This window comes from Camponotus floridanus, unplaced genomic scaffold (genome assembly GCF_003227725.1).
Source record: "Camponotus floridanus strain SB8 unplaced genomic scaffold, Cflo_v7.5 scaffold105, whole genome shotgun sequence".
Classification (NCBI taxonomy): Eukaryota; Metazoa; Arthropoda; class Insecta; order Hymenoptera; family Formicidae; genus Camponotus; species Camponotus floridanus.
The window spans coordinates 106,460-134,266 of NW_020229221.1; the positions used below are offsets into that span (position 1 = coordinate 106,460).

The 27,807-nt window shown below is 32.5% G+C and overlaps 2 protein-coding genes and 1 long non-coding RNA gene across 7 annotated transcripts; 2 read left to right on the forward strand and 1 right to left on the reverse strand.

Moving 5' to 3' along the window:
• Positions 1-4,219: 4,219 nt before the first annotated feature.
• On the reverse strand, positions 4,220-8,011 carry LOC105259383 (protein pygopus). 5 transcript variants are annotated; one of them, XM_011271278.3, is made up of 5 exons: positions 7,678-8,011; positions 6,117-6,407; positions 5,009-6,028; positions 4,769-4,914; positions 4,556-4,676 (listed from the first exon to the last, which is right to left on the reverse strand). In XM_011271278.3, the coding sequence occupies exons 2-5, from the start codon at positions 6,330-6,332 to the stop codon at positions 4,556-4,558; spliced, it is 1,503 nt and encodes a 500-aa protein (XP_011269580.1). In that variant the 5' UTR covers positions 6,333-6,407; positions 7,678-8,011. The 5 variants fall into 5 exon arrangements, with proteins under 5 accessions (XP_025267093.1, XP_011269580.1, XP_025267099.1 ...); XM_025411314.1 differs by lacking the exon at positions 7,678-8,011 and adding an exon at positions 7,459-7,479; XM_011271279.3 differs by lacking the exon at positions 7,678-8,011 and adding an exon at positions 7,347-7,451.
• Positions 8,012-19,765: 11,754 nt separating this feature from the next.
• Positions 19,766-27,159, forward strand: LOC105259384 (putative odorant-binding protein A10). Its single transcript, XM_011271283.3, has 3 exons — positions 19,766-20,013; positions 25,697-25,895; positions 26,745-27,159. The coding sequence occupies exons 1-3, from the start codon at positions 19,996-19,998 to the stop codon at positions 26,888-26,890; spliced, it is 363 nt and encodes a 120-aa protein (XP_011269585.1). The 5' UTR covers positions 19,766-19,995; the 3' UTR covers positions 26,891-27,159.
• On the forward strand, positions 23,686-24,888 carry LOC112638861. Its single transcript, XR_003123192.1, has 2 exons — positions 23,686-24,137; positions 24,785-24,888. It is a non-coding gene; the product is annotated as an uncharacterized LOC112638861 (long non-coding RNA).
• Positions 27,160-27,807: the final 648 nt, after the last annotated feature.

A 27,807-nucleotide genomic window follows, 5' to 3' on the forward strand; every position in this document is an offset into this window, starting at 1 on the left:
TGTAAAATGGCCACATAGGTACGCCAGTCTATAATATATATAACAATTTTTATTGCTGATATATATATTCTGTATTCACATGAGATAAAAAATAATCTATGAACAATTTTTGTCGCATGATGGTTTTGCCTTGTTCATGATACTGCGTCCATATCGTTTCATCGCTGCGTTTTCACCGCTATACTTTATGTAGCTTTTTCTCTCATTTATCATTTTGTATCGCAATCAACGCATTATACCTGCACATATTCCTAAAGTATTACGATATATATAATTAATGTATATAATTAAGAATCCAAAGTCCTACTTTTTCGACGGAGCATAATAATATAATCATTATATAAAATATAAACTGTGATACAAATACGTCGAATTCCTAATGATAAGAGAGAGAGCACATTACTCTTTCTCTTAAATTTCTAAATCACGTACGATAGGACTTTTTTTCAAGTTACAATTTATTTCTTCGTTTATAACACATATAAAATAATAGCGGTGTAATTTTGCAGAATCCACGCACGTAGCGATGTAACGTAGGTCCCTTCGACTATAAATTATGCCTTCAATATTGAAGAATTATCGTAAGAACAAGAGTGCGAATACATCCAACATATTACGATCGGTGAATCATTTTTTTTCTTTTTTTTAACGTGATATATATTATTTACATAAAATCACTGTGATTGCGACGAATATTTGCGCGTCTCAGAGATTTGATTCCCACCATATTAAGTCTTAGATATAGAAAGGCTTATGTACATAAAGTCAATAGATACATATTTATGATAGCTTGCATACTGCGCTTAGAGAGAACTACATAAAGAGAACTCAAGTAAATATATATATTTCATACGAAAATTTCCATCTCCGTTAAAAAGTTACCATGTTTCGATATATGTACATTTTCATTGAAAATAAAGGTAACTGTTTTAAGGAAGTAATGAGACAAATGGACATATATAAAATGCATTTGTTTTAAACAGATTTTACAGGGGCAGGGGCGGAATTAAGCTATTGCCAAACGTTTAATTATTATTAAAAAAGAATTATAAAAAATATATATTTGAAACATGCATGCTCTATGTATGAATAAACATGTAGCAAGATTGTTTAAAATTATATCATTTATAATTTAATTATGTGAAAGATTAGACATTATCACTTAAATTACAGTTCATTACTTTGTCACTCATTTTGTACTAGAAAACGATTCCTTCCGCTACCTCAATCATTGATGTTACTGGCTGTTATTTGTATAAAAGTATAATAAGTAATCTGTAATCCCCTGCATTTTTTAACTTTCGTAATAAAAGCAATATTAAAAAGTTTTAATGTGACCTTCCCCATAAGAAAAAAATATAGAAAGAAGATATGTGAAGATGGTATTCTCTATTCGTTGTAATACTAATATGAGCATTATGTAATTATAGGATTTTGTGTATGTCATTCATATATAATACGCACAAGTGTTGTATATTATGTGTGTGTTTTAAAATTATAGTAAAACAAGCTTGAATTATACAAAGACTTTGCGAATAATTAAAGTATTCTTTAATTTTACATTAAGAATTTTACTCTTAATAAGAGGTGTTTCTTGATTTAAAATTAAATTTAAATATATATATGAATGTATGTGTATGTGTGTATGTGTGTGTGTACATATTTTATATATATACATATATATATATATATATATATATATATATTATATATTTATTAATTTATATAATTTTAGATTAAAAATAAATTTTAACTTACAATCAAGCTAAAGATACTAATTATTTTGATAAATTTCTGCGTCAAGTTGAATCACCGTTTAACACAACATTAAAAAATTCTATTACACACACACACACACACACATACACACGTGTATGAGTGTTTGTTTGTCTGTATGCTAATATTTCATATACATATAAAAAACTATACAATTAATACATTCATACAATAATTTTGTGTTAGCTGCCGACTGAATTCAATTTTCTTCTAATGGTTGATTTTCTATGACAAATAATATTCAATTTTTTTCAATATTTATATCTTCGATATTATATATCTGGCAAATTCTAAAGATTATGCTAATTAGTGAAAATTGTTAAGTGTGCATTTATTAAGATTTCTTTATAATGTAATGTAAATTTGAAATATTATTTGTTTATTTCAAAATAGCTGGGTTTTTTAATAATAAATTGATTGTAGATTAAAAAGTCTGTTGCATATTACTTTATCTAAGTACAGAAATGGACACAACATAAGCAATTTAAATGACGAAATGAACATATTTATTGGACAATGTAACTTGTACTTTCATTTATCCAATTTACATGTTCATTTTTGTACAACAGCCCTTATTTGCATCATCAAATTTAAAAATATAAATTATCAGATCAATCATGGAAATGAATATTTGCAGAAAAGTCGCAACTTTGATAATATTATAATTTTATTCATTAATGTTAAATTTTTGCAAATTATGTTTAATTCTTTGCCCAGATATCAAGATTTATATTGAATCTATTTCCTATACATCAAATTTCCTGTTATAGTAGAAAAGTTGTATGTTTATGTCAGTCAAATAAATTCCTCTTATGTGCGTAAATGATTTTTGTAAGGGGATTAATTGATAAAATAAAATATTTTCATTAAAATTTTTACACAATTTTAGAAAGATATACAGTTCTTATATCTTAATATAACAACTTAATATAATTGCATATAACTCAAATCAAGACAAACCATGGCAACAATATAATCAAATATTTTATAGATTGTATTTTAGTATGCATTTTTTTATAGCAAATTTGGCTGTATTGGTACATATTGGTGCAAATTAAAGTTTCTTGTACAATTAAACTATCTCTTTCTCTCTTTTCATTTATTAAAAACATAAAGTAATTTAATTAAAATATCTTGAACATATATTTTATCAAATGTAAATTATATTGAGCATTTTGTCAGTTCAAAATCTGTTTAGGTACTAATGCATACCTTTTTACATCACAATTTATACATCATAATCTTTAATTGTACCAACACTAATGCATTCCATCAAATTTGTTGTTAAAGTTTTTCAGAAAAATACTGAATAACACATTTATCTTGTGCATATAAAAAGCTTTTCATCATATTGTTTTCACATTTTTCTTTTTCTTTTATTTTATATAAAAATAATGTTAACCTAATAAAAAATTATTTTCACTTAAATTTAAAAAAGTGTTATAATACTATAATAAACTAAAGATACTAAAATATAAAATTTACCATGGTTTTTTTTATATTAAAATACATGACATATAAAAATATAAGAATTGCAGCATTTCTAGATATATCGTCTGGGAGTACCAATACTGCATTTGAATTTATATAACTTCATTTCTTGAATGGAATTAGCCCATTCATACTGATTGTTGTGAGTCATACACTTAAGTTTAATAAAACATGTAGATCTAACAATAAAAATAGGATTTGACAAACTCTTATGTCAATCTTCAGTATGTAATGTGTTTATCACAATAAATATATCTATATGTTAAAGGCGATACATTCAATTGCAATAAACAAAAAATAGTTTAAATATATGACCTGTGTATTGTATATATATAATTTCAAATATACATACAATTTCACATATTATTTTTCGATATATAAATAATTTGATCATATATAATAAAATTATTAATCAAATGTCATCATTGTTTGTACATTAAATGATTTTTTACAATTTACGTTAATGTTGTTTCAATATATGTTGATGTTTAAAAGTCTGCAGAATTCTTTAATCAATGCCCGATGATTCTGATGACAAATGGTACTCATAAAAATTAATTTTATTCGCGAAATTGTAATATTGCGAATTATACATACGAATTACTGAAAAAAAATAATATTCATTATAATATTTATAGGAACGTTTATATACGATAAAATAAATACAATGCAATTGCTTATTGATTGTATCTAATAATATATGTTCTGTTATTAATATGGAATATATGTAGTTACTGTTAATTTTGAATTAAATGCAATTAGAAATACTAAGTTTGTTGCAAATCTTAGATATTTGATAACATTATCATTGAACATTATATTTAATTCTCCTCTATTTTTATTTTAAACTAAATTCTTTTAAAATATTTTAAATTATTATACGTTAATTTGTAAAAATAAAGAAATGTATGCCATTATTTTCTATTATTAAAAGATTTTACTTAAATTTCTATTGATTTAATAATTTTATATATATTTTACGAACCCATTTGTCACACAATCGGATTTGAAATTAAAGTGATTTCTGAATATTATTTTTGCCTTTGTATTCATTGATACGCGCGACTTGAATGATACCCTAATATTTCAACAAGTTAAAGCTAAGTTATTAACAAACAGCAAATCTTTATATTGTATGCACGATTTCGCACGTGCACTAATATTATTATGTGTGCTGTAGATGTGTCTGTATGTATGTGCGCAATCGTATGCGCATATGTGCATGTACCACATATAAACGCTAACAAAGAGTCACTCGAGCGTCGCAAGAACGACGGGACACGAAGTGTTATGGTTTAAACTTAACTAGGGGTATGTTTTTCGAATTCAAACACTTATCACACACCCATTCTGCATAAACCTCTGCTGTTAATAATTGAAAAGCATGTTCTGACAATCCTGTGCAACCCCTGAAATAATCGCGTTCATCAAGACTATTGCTATTATCTTGAACGTCAGGCATTATATTATCTCACTAGATCATGTTATACTATTAACTTACCTATGAAACCAAAAATTACAACCCGATTCACACAGAATTGCCTGATCATTATCATGTACTTCCTTGTGACAAACTCCACAAGGGTAAATTGGTGGCGCATTAGGATTTTGTGGATTGAATACCATTGACTGCTCTGGAGGATATACCTGATTCAATAAATCACATGTGAATTTGCATAATTTACATATTATGCTAAATATAACCATAATAAATTAAACATGTGTAAAAAAAATAACTTACTTTGACCGTAGACATTGGCATTGACTTTGGACCCATTCCTGGACCTTGAAATCCATGTGGTGGTATAGAGCCTCCCATAGAATTAATGGGATGTCCCATAGGTGGTCCACCGCCAATATTATTGGGCATTGTACCCATTGGTCCTGTCATATGACCTCCCATTTGATTATGATGACTAATATTCATATTAGGCATATTCATTCCTGGACCACCCATATTCATATTGTTCATCTGATTCGGCACAGTCATATTCATATTGTTTGATGTCATCGAACTCATAGTAGTCATAGGTCCATTCATAGGTCTTCCTAAATTGTTAAGATTATTTCCCATATGATTTGGGTGAGGTTGAGATCCATTGTGTCCTAATGGACTATTCACATTGTTTAGCGATGGTCCATTTAATGGACTGTTGGGCGGTATATGACTATTCATGTTATTCATATTCATTGGTCCATTAGGCATATGGTTGGATCCTCCCATAGTGTTCATCGGAGAACCTAGAGGCCCACCCATAGGACTGCCCATATTGTGACCCATGTTGTTCATCGGACTACCCATAGGCCCACTATTCATATTATTCATTGGACTACCCATAGGTGGACCGCTTAGTTGTGAATTTCCCATATGACTCATATTCATATGGTTATTCATAGTGTTTATTGGACCAGGTGGCATATTTGGCCCCATGTTATTCATAGGACTCATGCCACCAAGAGGAGCATGATTCATAGGAGACATAGCTCCCATATGATTCATGTGATTTGTCATGGGTGAATTACCCATAGGGCTCATATTGCCCATATTATGTGGCATCATAGGACTCATGCCACTCATAGAAGTTAAAGGACTAATGCCTCGCATAGGAGGTCCACCCATGTGATGAGGATGATGAGGATGCATATGTGGAGGACCTCCATGCATCATTGGACTTTGCGCAGTCTGTGGTGGTGTATCGTCAAAAGGATTACTCGCTACTATTGTATCACCATAACCCGATAAAGGTGGGGGTAGTAGATCCTGTTAAATAATTTACACATTAATATCAGGATCATAATTAAGTGCTAATACATTGAAACATAAATATAACAAAGATACATCAACTTACCTGTACAGATGGAGGTTGCTGTGGAGGTGGTTGAGCAACATTTGAATTTGTACGTCTTTTTTTCTTAGGATTAGTACCAGCTGGTGGTGGCGGTGGTGGATGAGGATGGGCAGAAGAGTCAGGATGTGGGGCATTTGGGCCCATATTTACACCCATTCCCATACCCGCCAATGGCATCCTTGTGAAGGGTGGCATGCCCGCGATATTGTGGCTCATTTCCTTCGTTCACTTCCCTTATTTTATCATGCCAGTACCACTAAATTTGCGTGGCAAGTAATTATTGCTGATCCACTGTTAAGAAAAAAAATTTTATTGCGATATAAATTTACTTAAAGAACTATATATAATTATATCTTGTCTTAATATATTTGCGCATCATATTTATAAACTTTATAGTTAAGCAAATATTTATTAGTCATATTTTAAATATAATATTTTATATTGTTTGAAAGAATTATAAAAGAAAGAATTAAATTAAATTTATTTAAATTGAATATAATAATAGCTATATTAATTAATTAATGTATTAATATAAGATTTTATATATATATAAAACAGTTATATACATATATAAAATTTTTTTATTTAGTTGCAAGATATTTTTTTCCATTATACATGTTTCTTACACTAAATATGTATAGAATGAAAAGCTGAACATAATTCTAAATATCTCGCAATAAAATCATTAATTACATTTTTATAGTATTCGCTTTTTATTCATGGTATTATTGTATATACTAATCAACGAAAAAATAATTTGTTTTATCAAATCACATACATCGATAACTGATAAATGAATAGAACTAGATTCCTATAGCAAAACATCGTACGTGTATCGCATTATCGTTCAATTAAAAAGTTACTCTTGCAACATGAGAGTTATCATTCATAAATTTACTAGCGTACGCGAGAGAGAGGGGAAGAATATAGGGGAGAGAGCGCAGTATATAATCTACGTAAATATACGCACGAATCTCAGATCCATGTATATACATTTATCTCTCGAAGCATGGTGTCTATATTTATATATGCCGATATAAATAACGAAATTACTACCGTTACCTCAGATAGCACCAGTGGTTCATCCGTTACGAACGTGGAGGCGGAAAATCCAGGAGACGAAAGAGAGAGAGAAAGAGAGAGAGAGAGAGAGTGAAATATACACACGTACATACGCACGCACACAGAGAGAAAGAGAGAGCGGGGAGCGCGTTTTCGACGCGACTGTACCTTGAGCACGGCGATAAGAGACCCGTGATACAACAAATAGAGGAGACCCCGCGTCGCGCGGCGTGCAAAAGGGAACAAAATAAATTCCGCCTGGCAATCTCGCAGAACTAACCTAACCACGCGAGTTCACCGTCGAGATCTCCGCAGGCGCCTCCGCAGCCTCGTTATGTGTGCGTGCGTGTGTGTATACGCATGGCATGGCGTAGCGTAAGCGTAGTGCAGCGCGTAGATCGCGCACTCGGTCTCGGAGCACCGGGCGATTTAAAAAGCCGGTCGAGCTTCTCGTGTCATTTGCGCAAATGCGACGCGCGATCTGCGTTCTCTTACTCACCAGCGCATTATAGGTTAGGCGACGACGCGAACGTGCCCATAGCTCGGTCGTTTTTTCGACGAGACACACCAGCACCATGAATCGCGGCTGTGTCGATTGCCGTCTTGCTGACCTCGGTGGGACGAGAGGTATGCGGAGATTCGTGATTTCGATTCGCGCCTCGCGAAAAACGCGCTCCTCGGTGACGTTAACGGGCTACGCATTCACGCTAGCGCGTACACGATCACGATAACCGCACTTTCGCACTTTCACGCACTGCTGAGTCGCACTGTTGAAGTAATGGAAGCGAGATAACGCACGCCACGATTCTTCTCAGGTCGCCATTGTCGCATTACGCGTGTCCCTCTTACGTCTGTTGTGTCGCTCGTCTGCGGCGCCGCGAGGTGCCGGAGACTCCCGATAGATAGCGACACTAGTTACGTTCCCATTGTTCGCGCAGTTTAAACGCGAAGAGAAGCGAAAGTAAGTAGCAATCCGTTTCGCGCGGGATTATTCGTGAGAATTTGTAAGAAAATTCGCTCTCTGAATTCTAAAGATTTCACGCATTTCATAAGTTCAAGTTTTTACGATAAAAAGAATTACTATATAATTTTGAAACAGACAATTTATATTTCTTTAAATTGAAAGCTATGCCTGTATGTGAACACTAAAAATGTAATTTTACATTACACTTTACACGCAAATTTCTATTGTCGTTATTACATATTTATTATATATTTATTTTTGTTTGTGAAATTATTAATTATATTAAAAATATACACATCCATATAAATTTTTATTTTTGCAGAGAAAATCAGCTTTTCTGATGTACATTTTTTGACTTTCTAATATAGAATTATGTGCATTACACACACACACACACGAATATAATGTATACACGTGTGTGTATGTATATAATGTACAGAATTCTGTAATGAAAAGCGGAAAAATGAAAAAAGCTAAAAAAGCTGATCCTTTCTGTAAAAATAAATATTTATATGGATGTGCATATACTTTTAATATGAATAATTTAATAAATATAAATAGATGCAAATAATAAAAGAAACAATAAATAAAAAGCAGATACAAGATCTATATATAAAACAGGCTCTATATATACATTTTTATATATGTTTATTATATATTATTTATATACATATATATTTTTTGTATAGATTTATTTAAAGATAATTTTAAATACATTAAAGATTCTCTCTCTCTCTCTCTCTCTCTCTCTCTCTCTCTCTCAATCTCCTATTGGTTTTTCGATATGATACATTTTATAGGAATGATATAAAGTGAATAAATATCTGAAAAATACTTCTTACAGAGTTACCTAAAATTTAAATACTAATAATAAGACAAAAGTTTAATATAAATTAGTACATGATTACCGTATATATAACATTATATGTATTCTATTACTCTCTATGTAGGTACGTAAAATACACATTGTGACATTCTGTACTGCAAATCTTCCATCCACATCCGGGCTTAAAATTGTTTCACGATGTCAGCATAAAGAGCTTGCATGAATCATTTTAATTATTATAGTTACATCAGTAAGTTAGCTTGATTCTACTAACCGGAAAACAATTTCGCAGATATTTACTTCAGACAATACCTATTTATTTATGTAATATATAATATATACATATACATATACATCCGGAATCATGATTATGTCATTTACTCTTATTTTGATATTAATCTAGATTGCATTATGAGATATTTGTCGGTGAATTTTCAAACTATTGCTTCAGAAAGATATGTAATGTATAACACGATATTTAAAAAATGCTACAAACGGGAAATTCACACATGCATACTAATTAAGATGATACATGCTTTTATCATGAAATATAAAAAAATTTCATTATTTTGATAAAAAATGCTTTATATTTTTATATTTTTAAGTTAGCATTACGTAATAAAATAATGAAAAAATCTTATAAACTTTTACTTTTATATCTTTTTATATTTAGCTCTTTTCGTTATAATTACATATCCATAATATCTGGATTATATTTTGCATTTCGAAAGAGAAATTCCTATATAAACGGGCTGTCTATCTGTTGCCCGAATAGACAGACGAAATTAATACGATCGGAAAATAATTCTCTGGAAAATAATATGAAAAAGCTGCCGTTCCCAGTTTATCCGCTCACGTTAACAGCTCTATCGATCTCATTAACTGCCTGGGCACTCGCGATTTATTTTTATCGGAAGATAGAGTGTAGACTTTCTGAGATAGTCGCGCCGTTTTCGTCTGGGCAAAAGTGGTACAAATCGGGAGCATCGTGAGCAGAGTGGAAAAACTGGGCCAATCCCTGGAGGGGAAAAAGCTGGAATGGGCGTCCTGAGGGACCCTTGATAGGGATGAGGATAGAGTATGACAAAAGACTTGAGGACAGACAAGGGAAGGATTTAATAAATTTCTTCGGAGGAGTCTACTAAATGGGCTAAATCATATGATTATTAGTTACTTAAGGAATATCCATTTTTCGTGTGAAATTATCGAACATACCTTGTTTCGTGTAATAAGCAAATATATGCAATTATTTTATATTATTAACTTATTAACATAAAAATGTAAAATATATCTAATGAAATATATAAATTAAGATATTTCAATTCGTTTTTGGAATTTATATTAAAAGTATATAATAGATATAAACAAATATTGTATAATAATATGTATAAACAAAAATATTGTATGAATCTTAGATTATAACACGAAGTCTTTTATAACTCTAAAAATATATCTTTTCTGAATTCATTTCGTATTTAACCTTCTTTTTTAAACATTTGCATTAAGTAGAAATGTCGGAAGGAAGATAACTCATGAAAATTCATTGAGCTTTCTGGAAAACAGTTTACTTTTATATGAAAATAAACTGTGGAACTTTTCTCATAGACAATTCAACAATAGTACTACTACGCTACTACGCTTCATCACGATTAATCACATTTTTATACAACAAAGAATCATTTTTGATAATAATTTTTAAATATTTAAAAGAAAGAAAATATTTATATATTATATATATATATATATATATATAATATATATATATATATATAATATATATATATATATAATATATATATATATATTTTATTTATTCAATATTATCAATATTATATCTATCTTAAAGAGTCGAAAATCTGGGAAAAGGATCACAAACAATGGATTAATAGAGATGATGATGAAGGATTCGGCAATTGGTGAATTGCTCGGTTAGCAATCGACTATCTACGCGAACAGATTTCGCAAACAGCGACATTTTACAAATAAAAACAGCGCACCAATCAATCTGTCGCGTGGTGTATGCGTGTCTTGAATAAGAAATGGGTGATTTAAACAAATTAGGCAAAGGCTCGATGGTTACTCAGGCGGAGGCCTCAAAAAAGAAGACGATAAGGTTGGCACACTTGATAATCAAACACAAAAATAATCTTGATAACTTTTTCTCTGACAGCTCTTGACAGCTTAAGACATCTGCTTATAAATCACGTATCAGAAATTGTTAATTATTTTTAAAATTTCTTTTTGTTAAAGATTAATCGTTTCTAAATTATTTTTAAAATTTCGTTTTGTTAAAGATTAATCGTTTCTAAATTAATTATAAAACTGTCATTAAAAATCCATAAGTAAAAATAGAATTTTGTATAGATTTGAAAAAATTAATAAATACTTTTAAAAATGAAAAATCATACTAGTTCTCTTGACGATTAAAAATATGAGATTTAACTGTCAAATATTTCAAAAGTCAACTGACGCATAACTTGATCGTATATCACTTTTCTCGAAATATTTGTTTTTGCTTTGAGCTTATTCGTAAAAATTTTTTGAAAATATAATCTAAAACAGATAGTAAACTAAAAAAAAATATTTATTTATTTATTTGAGAATTGATTCATACAATACATGAAACATCGAGACTCTTTATAAAATTATAGTAAAAATTTCACTTTTCGAGGCTGAAATTCATTGGAATTCACGTGATATTTCGAATCTACGTTCCTAAATTTTTATAGAGATACATCTCGATTGCACATGTATGCATGACACGCGTGCAATCTCGGTTTATTACCACTCGAACATACTTTTCCATCGCCGAACGGATGCGCCGATTGCATCGACGAAGTCGAGAGAAGCGATCCTTGACCTGTTACTCAAGGATACTTCGACATTCCACGGTGTCCCTTATAAAGAATTTAACTCGGACGATTCCTCCAACGACGGTGGAACGTATCTCAAACGTCACTTCGCGCTCGTCGGATCGTTAATACGTCTCACGAGAAAATGTAGCGCTATTGAAGAGATTCAAGAAAGTCCGCTACAGTTTTCACTGTTCGGATACCATTCAATTGTTATCGAAGAGGTAGCAGTTCCCATTTCTTTGTGATTTCTATCTTTTCATCTGATAATAGAACGATTAATTTCTGTTTTCTTCAAATGATCGTTATTGTTGAGAAAATATATCGGGTCAATTATATCATAGAAAGAAAACCCGAGATCGAATTTGATTGTACAAGATTGTCTTCGATTTGAATATCAAATAATTTAAAATATCGAAGTAATATTTCAACTGATATATAAATTATGTAATCATTGCAATCCACTATATAGAAAAGAAAAAATAAAACAATCGACAATTTAATGAAAAAAGATTATAGCAATTGAAATGTAAACTTTAGAAAATGTAAACTGTCTTAACATTATATAACATTATTGAGGAAATGCTTTTACGGATTTGAAATTTATTAGCATTACGATACCTATCAGTTATTTTTCCAATAACTATACCGGCTCTAGTAAACTCACATTGGCATGACGTTGTGCAATGTTTCTCCGTGCACGTTACAATGTATCGACGAAACTTCAATAAAGATCAAACTTGCTTTTATTGTTTTCGTGTATTGACCGAATTCTCAATACAAATCCCCAACGAATTCGCACAATATGAATTATTTCACAATAATATTGACCGTGATGAGACTCATGCACTTCAAAATATGTTTGAATGAAAATACTCATATCTCACACACATATATATATATGCCCCTCGAAATATTTAAATTTACTTCATGTATTATTTTGTGAATTTAGCGATCCGAATTCCTCGCAACCTTTCCTACAACAATTTACATAATATAGACATCTTGTTGCATTATTTTGTATTTATTCTATTTACAAAAGCAATTGCGCGCATGTTTACATGGATATCGTCATTTTCGTACGAGAAAATTTCCGCCACTCGATTTGCCTTTCGAACTGACGATTGACGTCGATAATTACACGGCGATGTTTGCGTGGCTGTGAACCGTGTCAATTTCCCGTGGTGGTCCTCGGGTCCACTCCACGTGCGTTACGAGCGCGTCGAAATACAGCCGTCGAGTTTTCAATCAATAATGTCACCGATAAAGTTCAGAGAAAAACCGGAGGCCATAGTCATACGCATGATACGCACCATCGAAGCGCGAATCATTGCCATTTATAACGTTTTCGCTGCGAGCGCGCAATCTTACTTTTATATATTCTATTCCCTTTGAAATCTATACAAGATTACATTTTTAATCAAATCCGTACTAATTTTGCTCCAATATATCATTGAAAAAACAAAAAATTTATTCATCTATAATCGTATCTTTTCTTATCAAAATAATTACTTCACTATCGATAGTATTTACGTTTGGATTATAATATTTATGTTAAAAAAATTATTTATATTTAAATATAATATATTCAAAAATTTTAATGTTATTATAAACGCACGTATAAATATATTATAAAATTTAAGATATAAATATATAAAATTTCATATTTAAGCAAATATTGAATAATTATATAAGAAAGAGAGATAAGAAAGAAAGAGAGAGATTCTTTCTTAATTTACTTCTACTATATTACTAGGTTCGATATCTATATAAGATATTTCCGGGAAACATACGCACATTCGTGCCTGTTCACCAACGACGAGCTAATCCAACTTTTCCCACTTTCTCTCGTCGAGCGAGCGAACGACGTAAGGCTGTAACGCGTTTCCATGAACTTTCACCTTGGGATTTCTTTTTCGCAGACCGATAATTAGGTGACTCATTCACGATGAATTACATACGTACAGCGGGTGAAATACGGGTGAAAACGTGGAATCACCATGGAACGAGCGCCCGCGTGCATGTTCCTCATCAACCCTTTCCATGGACTGTTAATTACACCCCGTTGTTGTTCGCGCGTTGTTTGTGCTCGTCAAGAAAAATTAACCTGCCATTAAACGGAAGCTCGTGGCTCTCGTTCAATGAAAGCGCAGCGATATTTGTCTCTCCTTTTCTTTCTTCCTCTCTCTTTTTTTTTCTTGTCACATTATCTCGAGCGAACACCTCGTAATGACAAAATTGCGTTCAATCCCGTTCGTTCGCTCATCATCGACGCTGCCATTCACGTCGGCAGATGATTAACTTGTCGTCGTTGTCATTGTCATTGTCGAGCTATTCGGTTGAGTATCTTGCAATTGTCAATAAAAATGTCAAATTTATCAATCTTATTCTTTGTATATATCTTATTTACATATCTTTTCCCCGCGCAGATTGAAAAGTTCGCTTTATGCTTAAATCAAGTCGGTCTCAGTCTCGAATGACTTTCTACAGACTACATGAATGCGAACAATGTAGCTGCAGTAAATCTGCGTGAGATATTTCTCCTTTCAATGCAGATTGTAAAACCGTGAAGAAATGTCTATTGTATCTGCAAAATAGAATCAACTTTCATGCTTTCACATTTACAGACATATACCATGCTTTCATATTTACAGATAATACCAATATATTGATATATTTAACTTTTTAAAATCCAAATTTTTGTTTTTATTTTACTGTAAATAATTACAAAAGTTATTTTTATATTTACTTAATATATTTGTATATAACAGTAAACATTAAAATTATTGTCTAGGTTTTGCCGCAAAATGTATAGAACATTGGAATATAAAATGAATTTGGATTTATGCAAGAAACACGGAATATGCAATGTAGGAAATAATATAATATAAAATATAAATGAAGATAAACATGCTTGTTAAGTATATATTGAATATCATATCAAAATATTAATAATCACGTAAAAGATTTATAATACTATTGGATCATTCATTGAGTTGGATATAGCACGTATATATGTACGATGTTCTATCCGAATGTATTTGATGATGATTATTCCGAGAAATTATTGGATTTCACGAACGATTTGTTTTTCAATCAATCGGATTATCGTTTTAAACGAGAAATAAGCAAAATATAGAAAGAGAGAGATTTCTTATTCTTCGTATCTTTTCCCAACTTTCAGCGCTTCGAAGCAAGAAGATCAAGTCTATAGGGAAATCATAGTTGAATTTATTAAGCCGACGCGAGTAATTTCCCGCGAATAAATATTTAAATAACACGGACGATTTATTCAATCTAGTCAATATCAAGCGGGACTCAAACATGGGACGGTTCTGTCGATAAATTTAATGTTACACCATTAATTTCGCGTAACTCAATGCCGTTACTGACAACGGGCGTGCAATCTCACGCTTCGTATATTTAAAGCGCACAATTTTTCCTGTCCATGTGTACATGCATGCATGAAGAAAAATTATATCCACACTAAATTTGCTTAAAATTAACATAATTAAATTGCAGTTAACATTGTATATATATGTATAGCGGCGAAATTCCCAGCAACAAAATGTGATTAAAACTTGTTTATCTAAATTTATATCCTCGGAGGAAGACCAGCCCTTGTTAAGCTACGGGCTGGTTATTCGAATTCTCTCGGAGAAGATTAACCCTCGTAGAAGAGTTAAAACAAGCATCATGCTTTTCCCGCCTCTAATCTGGCGGTTTAACGTCCACTGATCCACCTCACGGTAAGTTTACTTGGCAGTCAAAGATTTACAGCGCGATTTCCGGAATATATAAATACGCATACATGTACACATGTACACATATTTGTATGCATATGTATACATACATTCATACACACATATATATGTGTATGAATGTGTAAAAAATAGCAGTGTAACAACATGCATTCATTTCGCAGCAAATTAAAATGCGAAAAATTTACTTATACAATTCGCTATACACAGCTATTCATGTGTGTTATAGCTATTACGCCATGTGAAAAACGGAAAAACCATTTGCGCCGGACCTGGGAAAAAGATAAAACTGTTGAATTTTCCGATAGCTTGGTAAATAACCAAGCGACGACAAAAAAGAACAAATTAACGCGACCACATTCGTGCGATATCTCAAATTTACTCCCGGCATGTACTCGTTAAAATCACCTTAATCTTTGACCTAATGTTTCCTAATTTTTTTCTCGCGACAATGCACGCGTCCCGCACTCGAAAATATTACTTTTCTGGTAAACATCTAATTCTTATTAATAATTGTATTACTATTACATCAATTAATTAAGAATGGTGGTTGCAGATAACTAAATAAACATCGATTTATTAAATTAAGAAGAAATATTTAAATTAAAACTACTAAAGCTAAAATTGAAGCTTAAATAAATATATCTAGAATTAATTAGTAATAATTAATAAATAGTTTATGATAAATTACAAATTTAGAAAATTATTAATTTATGAGTTCTATTATTATTAAATTAAGTAATAATGAAATCTATTTAAATATGTATTATATACGCGCGCCTTCAAAATTAACGAGTTTCAATATGCATACGCCGCTAAAAGAATACAAGATTAATCGCGCTATTAAATGGCTACAAATGTTAAATAAATGTGAGGTAAATTAAACCCTCCCTTCCGTATTTCTTTCTATGTCCCTCTTCGGAAGAGCCACACAACGTGACTAACAGCACAATAAGCCATCGATCTCCTCTTTTCCCCATCGGGCTCTTTTTTTTTCAGGGTAAACTCGTTCCGTTGGAACAATCGGATCGCCTCGAAACGATCGCCCATTCAAACAGCTCTCGACAACCTAGTCGGGTGACGAAAAAAAAGAAGACTGAACCGATGACGGAGAGGCGGCGCGGAAAAAATCGAAGCGCGAAAGCACGATCGCTCCGACACGTCGACGGAGTTGGAATCCGGCCTTTTTCGGATGCCGCCGGCGTGCGTTGTGCGAAAATCTCCGAACAAAAATACACTCCTCGTTGCTCCCGGAAAATTAAATCTTTTTACGGAAACTGCCGAACAAATCGACGCAATCGTTCGGCATGTCGACGGGACTAGAATCCGCTCTCTCTGGGGTGCCAGCTTGATGCCGCGGAAATCTCTGAGCCAATACACAGAGAATTTGCAATTGGCATATAAAATATATTAGCAGTATATTCTTTATTTACTGTATTCTTTTATCTTTAATATTCTTTAATTTCTAAATATTCACAACTTTTAAATTATAAACAATCGCAAATAGACTTCTCTTCGCGATTTTAGTAAAAATGTATAATATATACTACAAACGGACATACAACATATACAGATATATTTATATATAAACTTTATTCATTTATCTCGATTTAAAAAAAAATTTTTTTATTTAAAAAAATTAATTTTATCAGTTGATTACTAAAATATATAATATAAGACATTAAAAAGATCAAATAATAAACAATCTTCAAGTTTTGCATAAAAATTTTTATCTCATATTTAGATGAGACATTTCCTTTTTATATTTCCTTTGTTCTTTATATTAATTCCGATTTTTTTGTTTGCAATTAACAAATACATGTATACAAATTTCATAAAAATCTTCAATATTGTTTTAATTATTAATTTACTGCATTCAAAATGTAATCAGTCTCTAATTAATGATTGATAACCAACCATGAACAATGATTAATTTAGCTATTCTTATTTCAATTATCAATTATGAATATTAATTAATCTAGAATATTAATAATCATAATCATTATTCATTAATTTAATTATGCAATACCATTAATTATATTTTAATTATATTTTACTGAATTTTGTACAAATTTACTCTTTTTGGATATTACTGTCGGTGTAATTTTGCTGACGCAATACCGCGGAAACTTTTCCGGCTCGAGAGCATAGCCGAATTCCGGCCGATGTAACCTTCATCGATACAAGGCACGAGTTTCCCTCGTCGTCGGTCCATCTCGTCGACGTGGAAGCTGGGTTGTCGCGTCCGCACTCTCATCGACACAATCGTATTTTTCATGCCTCTCTTCCCAGGTCATCTTCCTTTTTTTTTTATTTTTCTATCGAATCTCGCTTTCGAAACCCGTTATCGTCGTGGACGAGTATGCTTCGTATATGCGAACAGGAATGACGCTTCGACTTATGGCATCGCATACCGGACGCCCATTAAATCCGTCGATTTTAGCGGGAAATTTTTTCTCGTGCTCCCAGGACGTGAAGTCGCGGTGAAACATGTAAAAAAAAGAAAAAAAAAAGAGGTCAACGACAAAGAGACAGCAACAAAACGAGACGTGCGCGCACGCGCGCCGAAAAATACGCTCGTTGACTCGTTATTCGTCCCAGAAAGAGAGAGAGGTCGGAGATTTTATCGGGATTGCTTTTATAACGATGCAACTTTGCGGATCGGATGTATCCGGCGGAGAAAATAGCGATGGAATTTGCGATGCAAATGTCACATTAAGAGGCGTAGAGTCGATGTAAAAAGTCGGGACCTGTGTCTGAACATACGACGAGATAAATGCATATTTTTACCTGGTGGCGAATATATTTTATCTCACATTGCGATGATTAATTCTGTTGGAATATGGAAATATTCACTCGGCTTCTCTTTCTGCTTGTTTTCATTATGCGGTATCATCTACCAAGATCTACATAAAGTATTTCTTTAAGAATAAGAAGATTAAGAGACGTGAAAATTACGCAATTAAATAAAATATGAAAATTAAAAATCTCAAAGAGAGAAATTACATGATCCGATTAGCTTTAAAAAAGTCGAACAGCAGTGATATTAATGTATAACATCGTTAGTTGTTTATTGAGCTAATTACTATCTTTGGAACTTCAAATATCTCAGCTAATTCGTAAAGAACCAAAATAGCAGAGTTTATCGACAGCATTTAATGAACAAGATTTACTATTTTTATTCGAATTTTATAATGTCTTAATCCAGCTAAAAATATATCGCATTAACTGCGATTAACTGCGAACATAAGCAATCAGTGCTTATGTTATTGTACGATTGTTAATGTTATACGTATTGTAATATTTAATGGATCTGTATAAATGGATCTGTCAAATCGCTATTCCGAAGCGTATTGAGAAATAAATCCATAACAATTTTTCCTTATGTGACACGACGTATGAGATTCGTTTCCGCCAAAGAGATGAAACAAAAATAACAACGTGAATGATCGTGCATTAATAAGTGAAATCGACCTGGCAACTTATTACCTAATGATGCGATATCCGCTTCGAGTTTTGTAAGAAATTGATGATCTGCTCCGTTTTATCTCGCGCGCATTGACACAACAATGAGTAAAAAATCGTACGATATGCTATAATAAAATCATACACTCATATAATTATATGAGTTTGTCAACAATAATCATATTAATAAAATATTTTAGGTCATAATGATATTTTATTAGATTTCTCGTTTTTTTTTGTTATCAAAAATAATCTCTTATCAATGAATTATAATTTATAATAAAAGATTGAAATTAAAAAAATTATATAATAATAAAAATTATATTCCGTTATTCTTGCAAATCCAAAATTCTATTTAACAGTAGCATTATTTAAGCTATTTTATTTAATCTTCTAATTATTTTCGAGAATTTTATTTATTAATTTTATAACATGGAATATAATAAATTCTTGTAAATCCTTAATTCTTTTATCCAAGATAAACTTGAGAGTGCTTAATAACTTTCTCCCTCTCACTATTTTTTTATTTTCTACGAAAGAAACAGTGTGTCGACGAAAGTTGTATAAAATAACGACATCCGCTTATGCATATCTATTAAAGGTGAAAAAAACTTTTCGCTACGTCACGCACTTTTCCCCTTCCTTCAATGTTGCCGGCAGCCGGAGACAACAAGTACCTCTCCAGAGTGCCGGTATATATCACGTATTACGCGCCACGCACACTTTAGTATTTAGGAAGGGGAGGAAAGGCCACAGACACGTACCTCTCTAGGCCCAGTGCATCGCGTGATTTCATGGTGAGAGGATCAACGTAGCTATCAACCAAAAGGAACATTTGAGACTTTTTTGACAGATCATTTCTCATTGTCTCGATCAATACCGCTGATCTTACAAAATATTCCTGATCAAGCGGCGCGATTTGGAACACCGATCAACCTTGGATTTTGGCATGGCTCTGACAATCAAGGTGAGTGACGAACGTGCGCAACAGGTTGATGCACACTCTCGCGCCCGTGATACGCAATCTCTCCCTCCTATTATATAGGTGTATACGCGACCGGTGATTTAAAGTTTCGGGGGAGAGCACTCTCGAGGGAGAACCGACTCGTTCGCGAAGTTCACGCTTTTAGGAGAGCGGTGGTTTTGTTTCGGTATGCGGGGAAAATTCTCGCCCTCCGATAACCTGCCCGCACGAGATATCGCCTCAAGAAGCTTATTCATCGAGCGTTCACGTTCAGGATACAGCATGAGATACTTAGGATCCTCCTCGCGGATTCGCTCGGTGTCGTACATTTACAGCAGAGTATTTGAGGATAGGGGAGACCTTACCGCGCCGCTTCCGGGCGATTTATTTTTATTGTAATGCGTTTCAGCTCGTACGAACGGAGATGGCGAATAAATTCGTGTTAAAAAATTGCCCCACTTTGCATAATTGCATATTTGCTTGGGATGTGTGTCTCAGAAGTTGCACGGCTTTTACAAAAAGCATATTTGTATTTGGAAAATAAAAGGGGAATAAACTCCAAATTGTCGATTTTCGCATATTATCATTAAATCAATAAAGCAAGCAAATAAAGTACGGATTAAATAAAGCCTACGATTAAAGCTCGCAAATATTATTTGATAATACATATTAACAATAATAAAGTAAATATTAATTAATAGTAATTAATTTGTTTAAAAGTAAATTTGTCATATAATAAAAATACATTTTAATAAAATAATTTATTTAATTTATTTTTAATATGCGCATTTTTTTCATGACTCTTGTCTTTTCCAGAGAAAAGTAAATTTTATATTTTTTTGCTTCCTGGATACAGACATTCTATTTAAATGAAGCAAATATTGGAAACCAATAAAGACGTATTTTACAGACCATATTACCGAATTTGGAATGAATGTTTGTTGAAATGAATGTTTGAATGTACGTAAAGGCTCGATTAATGCGCCATTAGATTAAACCAATAATGTTTCATTGTTGCGTTACCTTTATATGGCTAAACGATCGCATGATGCAAAATAATTACGTCTTTCACGTTTACAAAAGCATTGCAAAAACGCTATATTCTGAAATTGTAGTGGTTTATAATAACTATACGCATATGTACGTACAGTATGGAAAAAAATAAAGACGTGAGTCAAAGAGAAATTTCAATTTTTATAAAAAGCCTTCTATGTCATGTGTCTTAATTGATTTCTATAAATATAATAGAATATTGGTTATCAATAAAATCAAATCTCCATGAGTATTTTTAGATCTGAAATATTGTGCTTATAAAATTAAGTTAAATTATTTGTTTTAATATTGCAAAATGTAGAAAATGTGGAAAAAATTAATGTAATAAAAATAAATTTACTTATATAAATTAAATTATAAAATAATTGTTTATAATGTAAAAGGTATTCTTTATATACATACAAATTACAATTTTTAACATTATTTTATCATTATTTAAAAATAAAAAGAGAAACTGTGCGATTTTTATACTTATAAGCACATGTCTTTCGAATCATGTAAAAACTTTAAATAATTGGTATGTACATGCTCTCACAAGAAATAACCTAGAGTCACGAATAAAATCTTATAAAAGAAAAGAGAATTTTTCTGTTATAAAATCGAATTATCGAATTTCCGCACGTAGTGTAACGGTTATATGTGCGGAGCGATTGAAACAGCGGCTTATCGACAATGCAATAACATTATAATTCATACGTATCGCAATCGTATACTTATGCGAAAGGTGCGGAAACATCGCCCGACCAGAATAATAATCGCAAAGGTTGTCGAACGATTTCGTAAACTCTACTGAAACCACAGTGTGGTCTAAAAGCGCGTTCACAGTCTGTATAGAATAAAGGAATAAATAAAACTCTCTCTTTGATACGAGAGAAAATAATTTTTAAATCTATTTACAACAAAAATACGAGAAACTGGCAAAAACGAGCTTTTCACGTTTTTAATATCCGGATCGCTTTTCGCATAAAATTACAAGATTTTTAATATGTTGAATATTAGCAAATATATAGGAGAATAAAAATATATAAGAGAATAAATAGCTTCTAGAGTATCAACATATATTTTGTACAATTTATATTAATATGTGCAAAGAGATTTCTTGTTAAAAAATCTGTTATTTATAACATCACAAATGAAAAATTGAGAAAGATGTCATGCATACTTGTTAATTATTAATAAGTCTTGCAGTTTTATATAAAATGGAGCTTTGATATAAATACATTCGACTACATTTCGACTATACAATATGTACGGGTTACAATACAATATGTTCGAGTATTATTATTAATCTACGATTTACCATTAATTTCGCTCCAAACAGTTCGCCCATTCAACGCGCAAATATTGTACGAAAGAGCTATGTTATTTATTGACGATATTATTTATTGATCGCGCTCGATAGCAAATGCGAAGACGCGACTACCGATCGCGGCGACAATCTCGCTAGTATATATCTCGATTACCGCTAAGCAACTGTAAATTAGTTTGATAACCGTAAATTAATGTGGCCGCAAATAATGCCGCATCGAGGCGGCGGCGTGTCGCTAAATTATTATTTATCGAACGCGACGCCGATATCGCTCGAACGTATAACTTATAGGAAGGTGTGCATTTTCGCTGATAGGTATATCTCTCGGTTACCATTCATCGACAAGAAGGGGAAACCCCTCTCTCACCATATAAATGCAAATTAATTTTATAACTGGGCAAATGTGCCGTGCGACGCAAACGTGACGACACGACGCGAGAATAAATCATCGGGTCGAAGCGGAGCAAAAGTGGCGCTCCGATATAATTGCGCGATACATGTAATTATCGTTATGTGCACATATATATGGGCGTGAGTTTCTCACATAAGCGTAATTAATACTGTACTAATACCGACAGTTCTCGCGACACGTCGTATGCTTACGGCGCATTATCGGTCGCATTGAATGCGAGCGTAATTAACGGCCCGTATGCGAATCGCCGTATGTACAATCGAGAGCGAGAGAGCATGCAGGATCCGAAACATTCCGGTGCATTATAATGCGCAAACGGTTTATCGCGAGGTGCGACGTGCCGACGATAAAATCTATACCGCCACCAATTTGCCATTCCGAGCGAGCAATAATTCTTATAATTCACACCGGTTTGCGGAAGTAAGCGGTTTTGCGCGAGCGCGCCCGCATTGAATCGACAAATCACTCCTGGACCCGCCATATATATACATATATATATATATATATATATATATATATATTATATATATATATATATATATGTCTCTACACGGGCGCGTCGTGATTTACGGAGCCGTCGAGATTATTAGGATTCTGTTACAAAAGTCAAAATTCGAGATGCCGGATCTCCGCCGGGAAATCAGACAGACGACGACGAGGCAGGCGCGTTAAGTACGATCTGAAATGCGAAACGTAATTACGTCGTGATTAAGCTGCATTTGGGTCATGAATTCTTGGTGTTGGTGGATGCAGTGCCTTTAACACGTTATTAAAATGTAATTTTACGATCAAACTTTATAATTCAAATTTTCTTATTTTCACTAGTTTTTATCTCGAAAATTTAAAGAATTTATGATTTTTATTTAAAATTCAAATGTCTGATTATGATACCATAGATTTTTGCAATCTGCTATGAGAAATTTGTTATTCAATCGTTTCCCGTACATTATTCCATGATGAATATTAGTGTTATAAAAAAAGACATCACGCATGAAAAAAATGCCATAAACTCGGCCACGTATGATCGTATGCAAAGAGCCGCGAAGGCAAGAAAGAAGATCGACGATCGTAAAGCCCGAGGTTATTCGAAATCCAGGCCAGGAGAAAGCAGTGAAAGGACGATGAGATTAAAATTCAAATTATAACGCGCGTGTAAAAAAGATAAAAATGTAGTCGAATCGACGACAAATCATACGTTCCCGATTGCAGTTCGAGCTGTCAAACGAGTTTACTCGCGAGGTGATATGCAAAAGAGGGACGAGGTCCACGAGCAGTACGAATACGTTGGCACAAAGGATGTCAAAGGAATCCAATAAACAGCGCGCGAAGGAATTCGATTGGCTACAAACTCAGGTATATTAGACGAGTTCGTAATAATCTGGAAATACGTTTCCATGTTGAAGCTATCACATCGGACAATCAACACGTCTTTATAAACTCGTTTCGATTAATGTCTATATAAAGCAACGTGACAAATATACACACTTACAAATATCTTTTTTTGATTGGCGCAAATCCAAAGAGTCAATTGACCTAAATCCAGTATATATGTATGTATGTATGTATGTATGTGTGTGCATATATGTGTTTCGAAGCATAAAAACTGTCACCAACGATGAGACTATTATCGAGCAGTAGTAGCAGTAGTATGTTGGCACTTTTGAACAAATATACGTTGTTCAAAACAGGATATATCACTTTTTCATATGTCCATATCACGTAGTACATATTTGATATTTTGAAAATTTAATAAATGGTATCCAATATCTACTTTAGATTACACATTCAGGATTTAAAAATATTATCACCTTACAAATAATTTATTTAAAATATTTGATTTTTTGTTTTACTTTTATGTGCATAAGTTAGATCTGTTAAATATTTCTTGCTTCGCATAATAATATAGAACTCACAAGTGTAATTTACTTCGCATGATAATAGAGAAATACGTATAAAATTAGTAGAATATTCGCTAGCGCACTTACACTGATTCTTTTAAGGATAAAATTCGCTTAATGAGGCAGAGTGTGTCGCGGTAGACGGAGGTCGAGGAGCACACGAGGAGAAAATTCACTTTCCGTATTAGAATGGTTATGGAAAAAAAGAGGAAAGACGCAAGGTAAGGTATATGTAATTTAAAGGCGACGACCCCTTAGTTAAGATCCGACGATGACGCGCGATGTAGTGTAACGAGACTCGGCGGGGTGCGTCGCGCGCGAGGTGAAACGCCGCGAGGAGGAAGAGAGATGAGGCGAACAAACAGAGATTGGAGCTACTCGCATACCGTCGTCGTATAGCAGCGGCACGACGCGGTGGTTGTGCTGCTTGTTTAGCTATGTTAGCTTTGGCGTGCTCCGCCTGCCTCGCCTGCAGGCTAGCCCTTCCTTATCCGCTTTCGTTACCGCATGACAGACGTGCTTCCGCCCTTATTGTCGGACGGCCGTGCAGCTAATTTCGCCTCATGCGAAATGTCTATCCGAGTCGCGTTCTCTGTCTCGTCCTCTGGAACCCATTTACCATAATATTTGCAGATGATATAATCATATTAAGCGCCGTCGGGGATGGATGTAGAGCGATGCAGCGCGGCGGGCTTAATAAGTTTAGCGTCGCGTCGAAACTCGCGTAAAAATATTCTCCTATTTTTTCATACGCGAGAAATCTACAATGTCCGCTATTTAGGGAAATGTCCGCTATTTAGGAAATGATCCAATGGGACAATCAAAAGTCAATAATTGCATTAGCGCTGTTCGTTTAACTATGCAATGCGTTTTACCACAATGCGTTCGGTAATAATGATGTAACTAATAAGGACCATTGTATACAATGTGTGTAATTTCATACATTGTATATATTCAATGGCCCCTACTAATTGCATTAATTATCAACTACATCAATATATAATTATGTTACAGTTTCTTATCCTCGCCTGCGTCCTGTTCACCGCAACGATGGCAGACGAATCGGACAATAGCGAGGGACAGCAATCCGGCAGATCGCGAGTTTCTGATGAACAACTGAACATAGCATTGAGCGACAAGCGTTACTTGACCAGACAGCTTAAGTGCGCCCTGGGAGAAGCGCCATGCGATCCCGTTGGGCGACGCTTGAAAAGTACGTCCCTACTCTCCTCTTGGAGATGGAATAAATCCATCACAGAAAGTTCATATTCCGCGATTATCTTGAACAAGACTTAAAATAAGATTTTAATCCTCTTTGTCTGGCATCGATGAACTTTTGGCGAAAAAAAGATCAATTCTTATAAACTTTTTGCAAAGAAAAAAAATAATAAGAGATGAAAAAAGCTACTTTTTTAATATTTTCAGATTCAATTTGAATTATTTATTATATCGAGATAATTGCGAGCAAGGATTTTCCAACTGGTATAATTTCGGTGAGTTCAATTTCCAGAGAGATATGCGAGAGTGAACAAGTACGTCGAGCTAATTGTCGTGTTTCCATTGTCGTAGAGTAAACATAGGGGTTGCATACTTTTGCATGTCTATAGTAACGGAATCTGAATTCAGAATCTGAAAATTTAGAAATTATACCAGGGCTTTAATAAACATTTTTAATAAACATTTTATTAAAGATATTAAACGTATGTATCACAATATGCTATTTATGTTATGCGTTTATCTTCTTTCAAAAAAAAATAGATTTTATATTTTCCTCTCTTCCTCATTTGTTATACCATATGCAGTTTTTATCCCACAGAAGATCAAAATTAACATTGAGAAACTCGAAACAAACTATGTATATATATCTACTTGCGAAATATAAAACGTTAATTAAATATTATATAATATTATATATATATATATATATGCACATATTGTAATATTATTCTGCAATAATATTACAGAAGTTCCAAGAGAAATTAATCACGCACGTATAAACTTAAATAGCGTAAAACCTATCTAAAAATTCTGTCAGAGATTTGTATATCGTTATTTTATCCAGGCTTGGTGCCATTGGTTTTGAGAGGCTCCTGCCCGCAATGCAGTCCGGAAGAAACACGTCAGATCAAGAAGGTCCTTTCTCACATTCAGCGATCCTTTCCGAAGGAGTGGAGCAGGGTAGTGCAACAATACGCTGGAGTTTCATAAACGAGAGATGATATAAGCCGACTACGAGGCTGAATGTACAAAAATATAGTAACGGAATATACAAAAGAATATATAATGGCTATCTACATCTATGAGAGAGGCGAGAAACAACATCGTACATTCATTCATTCGATGATATTATCGTTAAGCATCGAAAAAATATATTTTAGCCAAAAGAGATATATCACCACGATGTACATATCAGATAAAAATCTATTAACACATATAAAATGTACATGAAATGTGTATTGATCTGTTATTTGAAATGTTAAGCATATAAATAAATTATGTCTGTTTGATATATTTTATTAATAAAGCTTATTCTTGTATTACCAAGAGATAAAAATTTCCTTTTTTATCCTTTTTCATTATAATTAATTGATTAATTGTATTAATGAGATTCGTGATTAGAAAAGCGTTATAATTTTATTTTATAATTTTAATTTTTCATTATATCAGCATATTTCTCAATATTATAACATAAATTATAATGCACTGTTAACAAGCATAATATATTACTGTATGAATTTTTTCGCAGAAATTATCTCGTGAAAAATTTCCCAAGATAATACGAACGAATCACGGAATGCAAAACATAATTTTATATAAATAAATCGTAAGTGGGATAGAAAAAATAACTAGTTTAACTTAATTTAAGTAAAAACAAAAAAATGATATGCTATTACATTGCTATTTTATATGTTTTTGTCTATTTTTAATTCCAATAACCATTACATTATGTATCAGGATATATTTTTACAACCATACATATAATATTACATACGCTGTTTTTAATTTGATATAATATCTATTTCGTTTGTGTACAGAAATTAATAATTTTATTTTATAAAAAACTAGAATATATTGCAAAAAGAGAAGAAAATTTATTTATCAAAAAATTTCTTCATTTTCATAAA

Excerpts from the sequence above, each read along its gene's own strand:
- LOC105259383 (XM_025411308.1), bottom strand. The coding sequence starts at position 6,332 with ATGAGCCACAATATCGCGGGCATGCCACCCTTCACAAGGATGCCATTG. Across the intron at positions 6,029-6,116 it reads AGCAACCTCCATCTGTACAG|GATCTACTACCCCCACCTTT; the intron begins GTAAGTTGATGT and ends ATTATTTAACAG. Across the intron at positions 4,915-5,008 it reads TGCCAATGTCTACGGTCAAA|GTATATCCTCCAGAGCAGTC; the intron begins GTAAGTTATTTT and ends TTATTGAATCAG.
- LOC105259384 (XM_011271283.3), top strand. Across the intron at positions 25,896-26,744 it reads CGTTGGGCGACGCTTGAAAA|GCTTGGTGCCATTGGTTTTG; the intron begins GTACGTCCCTAC and ends TATTTTATCCAG.